Below are 14,614 nucleotides of genomic sequence, written 5' to 3'. Positions count from 1 at the left end.
ATCCATCCTTACATACATACACATATTGTATCATAAAATAAGAGAATTATAAGATAATTATAAAATTCATATGTACAAATGCATAGTTCATATGCGTCCAAGAAGAGGCCAAGCAATGAAGTTTCCTCTCTTCTTTTAGGGTTTTGTTTGGTGTATGTGTTTTCCATGTGGGTATGTGTAATGTGAGTTAAAGTTTGTGTGCGGTGGTGTGCATGGCACTTACTGTACAAGAACACAGGGGTTACACACCAGATCGCTCTGTGCTGTTTTCTCATCTCACCTCTAGAGTCAGTGGGTTATTAGTGGGTAAAAGTTCACAGGTCAAAAGTTGAGAGGTACGTGGCCAGGTGTGTCCGAGGTGTCTAGGGTGCAGGTCCGGAAAAGCTGTGTGAGTGCGAATACAGAGGAGATGAGCACAGTGCAGCGTTTGGCAAGTAGCCTCACCCCATCACTCTCCCCATGACCCTGTCCAGACCCAGTAAGGCCCACACTCTTACCCCCAACCCCAGCACCAGTTCCAGCTGTCTCAACAGCCCCAACAAACTCCCGGTAAAGACCCACTATCTCCTTTAGCTTGTCCATGGGTTCCAGGTTGTCATCGTCCTCATCCCTGTGGACCAGACTCGCATTATGGCAGATGTCACAACCAGGGCAGGGGTTTGTTCGCAGGCAGGCTGCTGCCAACTGAACCAGGGCACTGAAGCTGTTAGATAAAGAACGTAGGGCTTCATCAGGAGCCCAGCCTACACGTGTGGCCCGCTGACACCCAGATGCCAATCGTCGAGCTTCTGCCTGGAGAAGACTCCTTTCAGCCTCTGTCATGGCGGCAGTGCTTGTGCCAGTACAATTTGGGCTGGGTGCTGGGGTAGTACTGTCTTCAGTTCCATTGTGATTTAGGTCAGGCCCTACTTTTAGGCCTGTGATATCCTGGTTTGAGTCTTGACATGATGTTTGTTGGGCTTGTTCAAGTTCTCCCCTCTCTAAGACCAGCAGAAGTTGGTCTATATCTTGACGTAGGGAGGCAAAACCGCCTTTCAGCCCACCATAATTCTTGTTGGTTAGTGAACGTAGAGGACAACCAAGTGAGATTGTGGGGGAAACTGGACGTGAAACAAGGGGACTGAGTTCAGAGGAGGCAGTGGAGAAAGTAGAGAGTGGGCGGGGGTTGTCCCTAAGCAGTGACAGAATATTGGGGTTTGGAGAGGGTGTTGTAGGAGAAGAGACAGGTGCGGGTCGGGCAGGTTTGGGGCGTGTGCGGCGGGAGAACTCATAAACTGTAAGCTCCTCGTCAAAGCTTACACCATCCTCAGTGTCTCCGCTGAAGCAGTTGGCATAAACGGTGCGGCAGCCACAAGCCTCCCGGTGCTGCTGTGGAGGAGTACTGTCTGCGAGAGAGGAGGTCGGTGAGTCACCTCCAATTTGCATGTTGGACACACCTCCCAACCCCACTGCTGAATGGGACCGTGACTGAGGCTGCTCTGATGAAACACTGCCACGGTGTGCACTATTCTCTAAACTCAGATTAGGGTGGGAGCCATTTGTCCCATTGGCCTTTTTCATGTGTGAGGTCAGTTCCTGGGCCTCTTTGATGGTGGCTATGACAACCTCAGCTCCATCCTCTAAAATATTCCCTTTCCCTCCCGATTTTGAGGTCACAGTCTCTTTTTCCTTGACAGGGGTCTTGTTTAAGTCTGATAAACCACTGGCTACAGACAAACCAGAGCCAAATCCAGATGTGTCTCCATTGATGGAGCTAGAGGAAGGATAGTCCAGAGTTCCCAAAATCTCCTGGGAACGGGTCATGTACCAAGGCAGAGCCTGGATCTTCCCTCTCAGGGCAGAAGCTGGTAGTCTGCCTCCCAGGCTGGAAGAACTGGTCCTCAGATCGGATCCTGATCCAGATCTTCCAGGTTCTCTGCTTTCTAGGCCCCCAACACCTTTGGAGTTGGTTGAGGTTAGGGAAGTGGTAAGGGTGAGAGGTGCATCTGTATTTTTGGGTGACAGGCTTTCATGACTCAGAGAGACCCTCCTGGGTCCTGACTGGATGCTGCCATTGCGGTTGCTCCAAGGATGGATTCCATTTGGTGGACTGTTGCTATCCTTAAAGATCCCTTTGCTTGGATCAGTTGGGGAGACAGGAGAGCTAGCAGGTAGTGATAAGGGGTGGAAATTGGTGGGAGAAGTGGGTTTGGGGGGCACTGGAGGGGCAACAGCTAGCTTTGTACCTGAATTAGAGCGGGGGATGGGGGTTAGGTTTGGTGGCTTTTTTGTGGGTAGGGCAGTCCCATTGCTTTTCCCCTCAGCTTTAGGGGTTTCCTTTTCATCAGGAATGTATGCTTTGTCATTGGAAACATGTGCTCCATTCTCATGCGTCAGATCTTTATTCTGTTTTGGGCTGTTTTCTTGCCCCTTCCTCTTTTCCTCAGTTTGTGGTGTTGTAATGGGTAGTGGTTGCTTGCTGCACCACACTGCTGTGATCAGGGGTGATGATAGAGGCAGTCCACCTGCCCCAGATGTGACAGACTTGAACTCCATGGTGTCTGGCTCCATTTCCAGGAGTTCAGAGGACAGACGCCCAGAGACATCCCCATTGCAGTGGGCATATGATCTCCCATGCTGGGGGGATTTGGGAGGAATGATCTGAGGTTTGGGAGGCAGCTGGGGCTTAGGTGCCAATGGTGGTTTGACTTTAACTTCGGGTTTCTGAGCGGGCTTTGGTGGACTGGGTTGTTGATTGGTAAGTTGATTTGGGGGGCCTTTAAGCATTTCCACTTCCTTCTTGATTTTAGAGGATTGGGCTTTGTTGGCAAGGGGGGAGGATGGTACTTTCTCTGGGACGGCTGGAAGACCATTCCAGGTTCCACTCAAGCGATTAGCATTCCGCCGGTCAGCCAGCTCAGCGTCTGTAAGAGACAGAGACAAATCAAAAGAAAAGGACAGAAAGAGAAATGCATCAGTGGATTTATACAAATCTTGTCCACGCCTCCTTTAACCACATTAATGTCTCAGTTTAATATCACATAAAAAAAACAAACATGCCATCATCTTCACAAAAACGTAACAAGGATAAATTGTCTTATTCATCTGCAAAGTCATAACAAACATGCTGTAAACAAACCTGATAGATCAGGAACTGGGGGGGTAAATCTCTCCTGTGCATCAAAAAACTCATCCTCAGACTCTGAGGCAGTCTCTTTGACAAAAAGAGCTGGTTTGGGGTTGGGTGAAGGTGTCAGGAATAGACCCTCTTCATCCTTGGAGAGGCGCTGCTCAGCCTGTCCTGCTTTGTGCCCAGGAATTGAACTCGTCCTTAATGGGACTTTGGGAGGGATCTTTTTCTTTCTTTTAATGGGTGATCTATCAAAAGGTGTGCTATCAATCAGTCTCAAATCTCTTGAACTAGGGATCTTAGAAATGCGTCTGAGTCCCTCCATTCCCTGCTCTTCCTCCCCATCATCATCATCATCATCATCATCGTCATCATCACTAGTAGCTTCAGGCGGGCTAGGGAGGAAATCAGCCTTGGAGAGTTCAGCAAAGCAAAGGCAAGAGTTGTCATTGCCACGGTAATTGAGGTTGGTGGGTCGCAGGAGCCCTTGGTGGCGTTTTGGCTCCAGGAGGTAGGGGTGGTGAACGTCCAAGCTTGGTAGATCCTCACTTGTGCGTGGTCCACGGAGTGCATCCAGACGAGATGGGCCTTTGGCTGCGGCACTGCTCTCTTCCAGGGCAGCACTCAAGGAGCCACTGGACAAGCTGGAGAAACTGCTGGTGACTCGTGGGTCAGTGTGGTACCAGGTGGTCTCCAGGTTCATTTCTTCATCCATAATACTAAATTTACGCAGACCACTTCCTGTCGCTCCTCCTTGCTCTTCACCCTCATTTTCCTTACCTTCTGTTGTCACTATTATCTTCACTTCCTGTTTGCCTTTGTTCTCCTCTCTCTCTCTTCTTTCTTCCTCTCTCCTCTTTTCTTCCTCTTCTCTCCTCCTTTCTTCCCAGTCCTGACTTGCTGGGTCTGGGCATTTGTAATTCTGAGAATCCATTGGGTCATCCTCATCTGTTGAGTCATCTGAGTCACTGCAGCAGCGAGACACATAACCTAATAACACCAGGAAAATACACAGACACCAGACAAGCATCGCAATTTGTTAATACATTAGTAGAACAGAATAAAGTTTAAATTATGATGGTATGACATGTCTGGCTTTTCTATCCGTACCCATACTGGCTGGTGACATACATCAACATGTGCTGTGAAAAATGTCTAGTGATTATTTTAAGTGAAACAACTTTTGCTCACTTGATAGGGATTCATAGCACACGCCCTCTATTACGGCGAACTTCCCACACACACCTTCTTCAGCAGGAATCCGGTGCACCCTCACTTTTGGGCGCCCCAGACGGAAGACACTGACACTGGGATCCACCAGGAGTTTGCAGTAGCCTCCCAGCAGACACCCTAAGTCTTTGGCTGCCAGAGAGTCCATCAGTAAGGCAAATGGCTGAGAGGGGGAGGGCATTGTAGAAGATAAGGTAAAGCGGTAGTGATTAAAGCCAAAGGGTAAGGGAGAAAAGGCGATGGAGTGGGAGAAAGAGGGAGAGAGAGTCACCTTTGAGTACAGTGAATTAGCTTTATAGCTACCACACAACCCCTTAGGCTGTATACTGTTTGTGTATTGGAGGAGAAATGCTTGACCTATATTTACTCTAGCATGAGCTTTGGCGCAAATGTGGTGTGGTGAGTGAATATCCATTTTTCGTATCTGTGTCAGGGTATAAGTGCCTACATGTTTATGAATAATAGAGCCCCCTTTTTGACCATGTATATGAATGTCCTCATACATGGTCAAATGTCTTCCATACCTTCATGTCGTGCAGTGAGATGCGCAGTAGGCTGACTTTGTCTGACTCCGAGAGCAACTCCACTCTGCTGATGCTGCTGAACTCCACCAATGTAGAGATCATGTTGAGCTTGTGGTTGATGACCTGACTCATCCCATACTTGGCTCCCACCAGCAGGCTGACCAACACCTCCCTGTCCTGAAGCTAAGAGTAGGACAGTGAGAAGGTACATCAGAATAGAAGGATTAAGAGGAAAAAGACATAGATAAGGGTGTTGAATAATGTCATGTCCAAGATTGAATTTGAATCCTCTGAATTGGTTATATGGTGTATGCTATAGCAAATGGAACCACAAGTCTGCATCAGGCTCCTAACACTTACCATCATCGTGGCTGTATATGACCGTCCCCCATATGAAATGAGCTCTCCCAGCTGAGTGAGGTAGGCCAACCGAGCTTGAGTAGCAGATATTACCTACAATGCCACAGTGGACATGGAAGAAGAGAGAAGAATAAGAGTGAGAGCAGGACGACAGAATGAAAGAAAATGTCATGGTTGACTCACTGACCAAAATAATGCTTCAACATTGACATATGCTCCACTTATTTTCCCAGAAACATTATCCAAGCCCCATACCTAGTATTTCCGTGTTAATCACCCTCCCACACACTATCTATCTTTCTCCCAACCTGCTGTCATTCCATATACCATTTTAAACCTCATGGAGATTAGCAGTCACTGTAAGACTAAACTGTCACTATCTATCTCTGTACGCCTCTCAATGCTTCCTTCCACTCATCCATCAGGCTGTATCTACCTTCTGGCGTGGCTCTAGCAGGGACTGGATCTTTTTGAGGTGGTAGCTGATGGCTTTCCTTAGGTCCTTCTCCCTCATGTTGCTCAGCAGCGTGGGAGAGATGAAACTGTCAAGGCCAAACTCCTTCCTGTCATCACCACACACACACACAGAGGTATGAAAGGCACACTGATAAATAATGTGGAACTCTGTTACCTCAATACCTGCTAAAAGTGGAAGTGAAATTGAACTGCAGTACCCCATATGTGCTATATGCACCTGATATATAAAAGTAAATATTGGTGCAGCATTAGAAAGGTGGAGGGAGCCTGGGAAAAAGTCAAAGCCAATGTGGAATTGTAGGAAAGTCACAAGTCTCATCTCTGAGGTACTCAGTAAGCCTACCAGAGTGTGTGGAGTAGACATATCTGCTGATGTTGTTGTTTTTTTCCTCACAGCTGCCACTAGATGTAACTAAACAGCCATATTTTAACTGAGTGCCACTTTAGTGTGACTGTCCATGACATGACATCACCATGACATCATCAGTTTAATTTGAGGTGAAAAAAGCCTGTGTCTGCAATACACAGTATTTATGACTGCAATGACGTATATATTATATAACCATATTAATCTATGACAGGTGCGTCAGTGAGGTGGACTTTTGGGAAATGGATCTGTGCTAATGTGCGTTTGTGCATTTATATCTTAGAAGTGTGAAAGAGAAAGACAGAGAAAGACAGAAAGAGGGAACATTGAAAACAGGAAATAGGACAAATACACACCCTTGTGCACATACACAAAACATTTTCCAATCACATTAATAGATTAGGCATTTAGCGTGAGCCTTATCCCACACAAATTATGATTGCAGCAGTAGAACAAGCTCAAACCTCTAGGTCATGTAATGAGGAGTGCTGGAGTCTGTCCTACCAGTGTGACCCTAAAATTACATGCACACACAAACACATATGACTCACGTAATACACTTGATAGAGGCCCTGGTCTGTCCACAACTATCTAGTCTCTCGTGCATGTGCAGGGCAGCCAGGCGGAGTGCAGTGTTGCACTTCATCTCTACTGCAAAACGCTCCTGCAGCACGTCCCCAACACTCTGGAAACACACACAGTCACAGCATAATGCATACAGACATTACAAATATACATGCAAATTGACAATAAACATATCACTACTGAAAAGCATCATATATGTATATTTACTTGTTAAATACACAAACATAAGCTCATAAGCATCTTTACAAGTAAACCATCACTGGGCACCCAAACTGCCATTTATACAGCAGAAACAAAAGCAGCAGGAGGCAAAGACTCCTCATAGGACAATAAATCAACATGACATAAGTGGCACTCCCAATGCTTTACTGTGCAACAAAATATGCAAAGACAACCTGTGGCTTTGTGTATGCAGGAGCGACAGCACGTTAGCTTTTTACTGTGTGAACATTTAGACTTGGTTTCCACATGTAAGTAAGGAGAGAAGGGTCAACTTAGATGGACAGACAATGAGACAGATAGAAAGTAGTACTGTGGATGAGAGAATTAGCTCCTCTGACCTGTAGAAAGAGGTACTCAAAGGAAGAGGGGTCATCCTGCAGTAGGTCCGTGGGGTCTCTGGGGATGAAACACACCCTGAATAGACATCTGTAGTCATGGGAGTCTTTTTTCTGCACCACCTGGTGAAGACAAAGAAAACAGAGGTATACAGTATAAAGTAAATTTAAGCTAATATAAACAACCATCCACAACTGCTGTATGTTTGTGTGTAGATTTCCTTCACCTTCTGTATGAGCTCGTCTTCGTGCAGCAGCAGTAGTTTGGTGATGCTGTACTGTTGCTCTAGCACCAGGGCAAAGTACTCGATGGCCCGGATGGACAGTTTATCCTTCAGAGTGAGAACAATGTCCTGGAATGGTGGAAAAAACAACAGTTAAGACCCCCTTAGACAAACATGTTTCATCCCAGTCTGCTGATGGCAGATGGTCAAATGTGATTCCCCTCTCAGTTTGCCTTTGGCTGGTAATACAAACTGAAATACAAATACAAAACCTGCTGTAACAATAATAATGTGATCATGAACACAACAGTATTCATGGACCTACCAACCCAATGATCTACCTCCTATCTCAATAAACTTATTGAATACAGTTCATCTCTCGGTCTGCCAACTGGACTTAGAGACGATATCTAGAGTTACTCACAAAATCCATCTCTGCCCTCCTAACAAACAAGTGATTCTCACTGTAACAAGGCTCTGAATCACTGCACGCTCTTCTCCACACTTTTAAATGTTTCATAACTTCCTCCTCCAGAAACGACATATATTTCTTTCTTTTTTTTTCCTTTTGTATTATTCCACCATTAAGAACAGCTAAGAACAGCCTACCCACACTCCAACACCCTTGGGGCAATCACACCATAACTTGTGGTGTGCTTAATTGCAAAAATACACCCACTTGTTTCTAGGAAGGCTTTCACGACTACATCCACTGTTTGGTCTCATAATGCTTATACGAAACGGAGGGGGCCAATGAACGGATCTTCTGAGGACAAGAATGTAGGCACATCAGATATGGTCAAATTTAGCTACTGACACGAGATAAAAGGAAAGGAACATGATGTATCTATCCATCTATGCTCTTTAATCTTTATTTATGTGTCTTGTTGTTGGTTATTGCTATTACAGTAAGATAGGTATATTCAGCGTATTCAGCCTGGCACAGATCATATAGATGAACATGTAGCAAGTTTCTTCTCATTGGCCTTTATAGAGCACACAGGTATCGACAAACACGTCAGCCACCCAAGAATGATGCTGTCACCTCTTGGGCCAACCAGTGACAAGATGCATCATCCAATTACCCATCTTCCATTCAAGATTCATCAAAAGTGACCCAGTCCAAATACTCTTTTAATAAGTTGTATGTAATATGTTGGTAACACTGCCTCACTCTTCTTAGATTCAATATCTCCAGTAACATCTGTTTAATATATACCTTGACGGTGGTGGTGTTGTCAAACTTGAAGGCCTTGGTCTGTCCGTTCTCTAAATAGACTTTCAGGACATTGGGCAGGAAGAGAAGAGAGTTTCCCTGATGGAGAGAAGTGAGAGATATCATTGTGTTTAGGCAGGAATCAATATCAAATGAGGAAAGATAAAATAGGAAAAGGCAGCATGAGACTGATCAAAAGTGTGTGAGATCCAGAGATGAGAGTCATTCATCGGCTGTTCTCACCTGAGTGTGCCCGTTGACCACCACCTCCTCCGCAAAGCGCACTTTAACTGGATTACTCCTCAGACGAGCTCTCTTCTCCGCCGACATGATGGATGACTTGGGATTCTGCAACACAAAGACACAAAGACATGCACCAGGCCCATTATGTGAGGGCTAGACCGCTCACTAAGACGTGCACACTCAAACCAGTGAAATGACAATTAATTCTGAGAGCAACAAACTTTGAGCCGTAATCAAGGGGTCGACACGCACATGTTTACATTTGCACATCACAATCTAAAAGCAATGTGAGGAAGATGCGAGATTACAGTCACATGCTTGGAAACACACAGAGAGCTTATGTTTAAATGAAGGATGGTGTAATGACTCTTTGTGAGTGTGTGTGTGTGTGCGTGTGTGTGTGTGTGTGTGTGTGTGTGTGTGTGTTGAGGGGTGGTCATCAATGTCTTCTTTGTACTCACTGTCATGTGCCGCAGGATAGTCACCGTGATACAATCCTCCAAGTCCCTGGGTGGAGAAAAAACACACACACACACACACACACACACACGCGCACAGAGAAACACATGCAAAAATCCACAAAAGAGATCATTATCTTTCCGTCCTTCTGTCAAGCAAGCACTTTCTCCTCTGACCTTTGCCCTTAACTTGCTAAGCCTTGCCTTTCTCACAGACGCACACACACACACACACTCATACATAAATCACCATCACACACTCTCAGAAATACACTCCAACATACAACTATGACAGCGCATTTAGTCACAGGACGGACCGGATACAGTTATTATGAAGCTGGCCCCACTAACTGAACTGGTTTCTCATCGTTTCTCATAGATAGATAGATAGATAGAGAGAGAGAGAGAGAGAGAGAGAGAGAGAGAGAGAGAGAGAGAGAGATAACCTTTCAATAACACTGACGTAAAATGAAAAACATATAATATATAATATAATATGAAATGTAAGTTACTAACAGGCCTGTTCTTAATAGGAGTCAGCAGTTTTAGGCTGTGTTGTCATGCAGCTTTGCAGATGAATATCAATTTTAAAATAAACAGTGAACCAAAATTAAGAAAGTTAATTGGTTAAATGTATTTCTTTTGTCTTGTAGAGCTGTCATGTCACCAGTCTTAACTGCATAATTTCGTCTGTTTTGTTTTGTTTGAAAAACACAACAAGAAAAGTATGTCTGCAGTTCTTCTCACCTTAAGATGTTTTCCACCTGCTCGTCACTTAAATCCTCCAGCACTGTATCATTAATCTGCACCACTTGGTCCCCTTGGTATAGTATCCCATCTGCAGGACTCCCTACACGCAGGAACACACACACACACACACACACACACACACACACACACACACACACACACACACACGTATACACAATGAAAAGAGTGAGTGCTTGCATAAAACAAAAACCCAGCTGCACACGTGGGCTTGCACTTTCAGCTCAGATAAAGGGAGATATACACACACATGTGGGCACAATCGCACACACACACACACAGAGTGACACATATGGTTATTCAACATGGCTGACTCAACAGAGTTCAGCTGAGCTCTCCAGGATGTGAGGGGTTACAGTTATTCTGGGTCTCATCCAGCTCGGCTCCGCTCTGCTTTCACTAGTTATTTATACTCATTTGTCTTCAGGCAAGAGAGCACGACTGAGGCACAGCAGTTTCAGCTTACTCTAACACACACACACACACACACACACACACATTCTAAGTGTATGAATGCGCAAACACATACACATGCACACATATTTTCACACACCCCGTCTGCCTGGCCAAGCCCCGTCTGTCCCTGGTTTTTGACCCACTGACGGTATCCCACACTGCTTTGCAAGCTTACACACACACACACACAGACACACACACACACATACACACAGGCTACACTCGCACACATTCTCTCTCTCGCCAGACAAGCCCCCCCCCCCCCCTCCCCCCCCCCCCTGCCCGTCAAGCTTTCATGTCAGCTCTGCCAATATCGTGATCTTTGCGGTTTTTCAAGCTCCCTCCCTTCCTCCTCTTTCCTTTTCTATCCTTCTTCCTCATCCACTACTTTCCTCTCACATTCACCTCCACACCACCACCAGGGCCTCGCTGACTCCTCCCACACCCACAGGCGTCACCCATCCTCCCTCCCTCCCACTTTGCACCCTTTCACACTCATGATTTTGCTCTCTTTGGCCATATTTGCACTTTGGTCATTGTCTATTCCCTGCTGTGTCTTCCTGCTGGCATCTTCTGTGTCTATTAAATCTTGTCTTCTGTTATCACTTCTCACTCTCTTGCTCTCTCTCTCTCTCTCTCTCTCTCTCTCTCTTTGGCAGCAGATAGCAATTACAGAGCTGGTGGCAGGGTGGGACCCTCCTCGGGGCATTTATCAGCTTATTTTACAGGATAAATGTAAAAGTAATGAATCAGCATCTCTCTCTGTCTCTCTCTCTCTGTCTCTCTCTCTCCCCTATCAAAGTTGCCTAAATGAAAAGTGATTGAATTTAGAAAGGATGAGCAGGTGGCTCTGTTGTTTCTGTGGCTTCTCTGGCACCGTGCCTTGCAGTTTGAATGCCAGGAGAGAGTCAATGTGTGTGTGTGTGAGAGTGTGTGTGTGTGTGTGTGTGTGAGAGAGAGAGAGAGAGAGAGAGAGAGAGAGAGAGAGAGAGAGAGAGAGAGAGAGAGAGAGAGAGAGAGAGAGAGAGAGAGAGCGAGCGTGTAAATCTGTCTTGCTGCAGGCGGTGTACGGTTGCATAAAGCAGGAGGCCATTTGGAGAGGAAGCGGGAAAACAACGTGCACTCGTCCATACAGACACACAAACACACACCATCACCACCACACACCCCATGTACCTGGGACGACGTCCCTGACCAGCAGGGGTGCGTTTGTGGTGAGGGTGAAGCCATGTCCAGTGCTGCTGTCCAGGACCGGGTCCCTGGTGATCTGCAGCGCCAGCTTGGCCTGGAAGTTCTGATTGGACAGACTGTTGGAGCGCTGCGACCTCCCATCGCCTAGCAACCGCTCTCTGAGGAGGTCAAACAGGGTCACAGGTTACCTGACTGGAGACTACAACACTGTGGTCATCACAAGATTAATGCATCAAGGCAGATCAAGAGGGAGACAGTTCACTGCTGGGTCCCTGTACGCTGTCAACTTTCATCTCATTATCTTGTTCAATGGCTGACTATCAAAGAGTAGTGAAAGTTGTGTTGCTGTGAATATTCAACCTACTTCTTCCAGCTAAGTTCTAAACTATTACAGATAGATAATTTCACACAACCAGATGTTTTTTACACAGACTGTAAATAACTATTTTTATCATCCGTTAGTTGGTTAGTTAGTAGTTTATAGTTTAATTTCCCAATTAATCTAGAAAATTAGAAAATTAGGACCATCACAATTTCCATTAAGCCGAAGGTGACATGTTCAAATAGCTAATTTTGCTCAACAGTCCAAAACTCAAAGAGATTGAGTTTACAATGACACAAAACAGAAAGACAGCAGGAAATACTCAAATTTAATCGCAAATGGCTTTTTGCTTTAAAAGTGACTCAAATGATTAATCAATTACCAAAGTAATTAATTTTCGGTCTATTGACTAATCAATCAATCTACTAATGTTATAAACATAAAACAACAAGAATAAGAGTCTCCAGCCATGCTAGTGGCTCTGTGATGATGTGCTTTGGCACAGCAGTGCTTTGAGCTAAATGCTAAAGTCAGCATGCTAGCTTGTTCACAATTGCAATGTTGACATGCTGATGTGTAGCAGGTATAATGTTTACCATGCTGGCCATCTTAGTTTAGCATGTTAGCCTGCTAACATTAGTTAATTAACACTAAACATAAAGTACAGCTGAGACTGATGAGAATGTCTTAAGTATTTCATTCATAAATCAAAGTATGGTAAAAATGAAACTTTTGACCTGAAGATGGTTCTGTATCAAACGTTAAAGGATCACCAAAGTTACTGCGATTCATCCTCTGGGGACCTTGAATATCTATAGTCTGTAATTTCCACCTCACGGTGGCGCTAGAGGAAAGGTCAGAAGATCACCAACGTCATTAAGGACCGTGAATGTCTCTATGCCAATCCATCAAGTAGATGTCAAGCTATTTCAAGGAATAAGTGAAACCTTTGACCTGCCGGTGGCAGGAAAAGTCAGGGGATCACCAAAATCTTTAGGATTTATTTTCTGGGCATCGTGGATATCTGATCCAAATTGTACAGATATCTGTACAATATACAGATATTTCAGTCTGGACCAAAGTGGCGGACCAACCAACAGACAGACCAACATCGCCATCCCTACAGCCACAGCATGCCTAAAAACAACACTCTGACATCTTATAGGACGTCACAGTATTGTGAAAGTATCAATGCTGCTATAATGTAATAAATGTATATAACTCAGGAGCCAGAAAACAGAGGCCACATTCCTATAACCTGCTACACATCATCAGCTCAGATGCACCCTGGGAATAGACTCTGTATACATTGTGTTTAAATCTAACAGAGACATCTTCTCCCTGAGGCCTGCTGGTTGTGACATGATGAGACTTTTTTCCCAAGAATGAGTTTACTGGGCTTCCTCTGCACCGCCTCCTCTGCTTAGAATGAGAAACCACTTAACGGACAACAAGGGAATGAAGGGCTCTAGAGAGCATATTTGTGGTTCACTGTGGGGTGTGTTTGTGTTGGCGGCACTCAGGTTTTGAATGTGTACTCAACTACAGTATGTGTTATGTATCTGAATGTGTGGGTGTGGGGCGGGGATCTGGTGTGTGTGTACATACCAGGTTGAGAAATCTACTTTATTCTTTCTCAGTTTTAATTTTTTTTACATTTTCTTCTGGTTTTAGTTTTTTTCTCTTTTTAGAGACGTTTCTATTTAACAATAAAATAGCTCAGCTAAAAACACGCCATTTGTACAGCTACATTATTTATTCTAAATGATATATACGATCCCATACTTCTTCCCCATTACAGAATCTGGCAGCAGGCCTGCTGCCCAAACTTGTTTAGTTTCTTTATACTATATAAGTTGTTTTATTTGTTATTGACACAGTGGTTTGTGTGGGCATTTTCTGCTGCTGTTGGCTTTGTGGTGCAACATTTTCTGCTGCATACTCAGTTGTTTTACCATCAAAATCTACTTCATTTTCTCACTCAGAATCCACTGATCATAAGATAGCTGAAGTGACACACGAGGTGTCAGTATTCACGTATGAATATTTAACAATTCACAATGAAGAAATTGGGGCCAGCCTTACAGGGAGTATTTTTCACCCATTTTTTCACTTTCACAAACATTTCCTGTACTTTGAAGAGGATCTTTACCCTGACCTCTGACCCTTGCTCATTCTGTACCTGCTAAGCGACTCTCGGGTGCGACGTATTATCGTTCCCACCACCTGCTGCACCCGGCTGGCCCTCCGAGCTGGAGACCTGCTCCTACATCGCTCCTTCTCCTCCATTTATCTGAAGAGACAAGGAGAGAGAAGCATATGAGTCACAGACATAATCCCAACAAGCAAAACACAGAGAGAAAAGCTGACGTGGAAAGAAGATGAAAGGATTTGGAGGGAGAAAATAAGTAAGAAGCTGTTTAGAGTTCAGCTCTGTCTTGTTGGACGTTGCATTCAGCGGCAGAATTGGGCTCCAGCTAAATTAGCATCTCGTCTGCTCTGTTTTTATATTCAGAGCGTGTAGCCG

At 44.9% G+C, this 14,614-nt stretch overlaps 1 protein-coding gene across 1 annotated transcript; it reads right to left on the bottom strand.

The window, feature by feature from the left end:
• Positions 1-321: 321 nt before the first annotated feature.
• Positions 322-14,376, bottom strand: frmpd1b (FERM and PDZ domain containing 1b). Its single transcript, XM_070913683.1, has 16 exons — positions 14,270-14,376; positions 11,751-11,923; positions 10,098-10,200; positions 9,354-9,399; positions 8,893-8,997; positions 8,653-8,748; positions 7,437-7,562; positions 7,213-7,332; positions 6,619-6,752; positions 5,660-5,786; positions 5,224-5,316; positions 4,864-5,046; positions 4,301-4,502; positions 3,119-4,099; positions 505-2,903; positions 322-465 (listed from the first exon to the last, which is right to left on the bottom strand). Exons 1-16 carry the CDS (start codon positions 14,374-14,376, stop codon positions 322-324), a joined length of 5,139 nt encoding a protein of 1,712 aa, XP_070769784.1.
• Positions 14,377-14,614: the final 238 nt, after the last annotated feature.

This window comes from Enoplosus armatus, chromosome 10 (genome assembly GCF_043641665.1).
Source record: "Enoplosus armatus isolate fEnoArm2 chromosome 10, fEnoArm2.hap1, whole genome shotgun sequence".
In the NCBI taxonomy this organism is placed as follows: domain Eukaryota; kingdom Metazoa; phylum Chordata; class Actinopteri; order Centrarchiformes; family Enoplosidae; genus Enoplosus; species Enoplosus armatus.
This window is presented reverse-complemented; position numbering and strand designations above follow the sequence as displayed.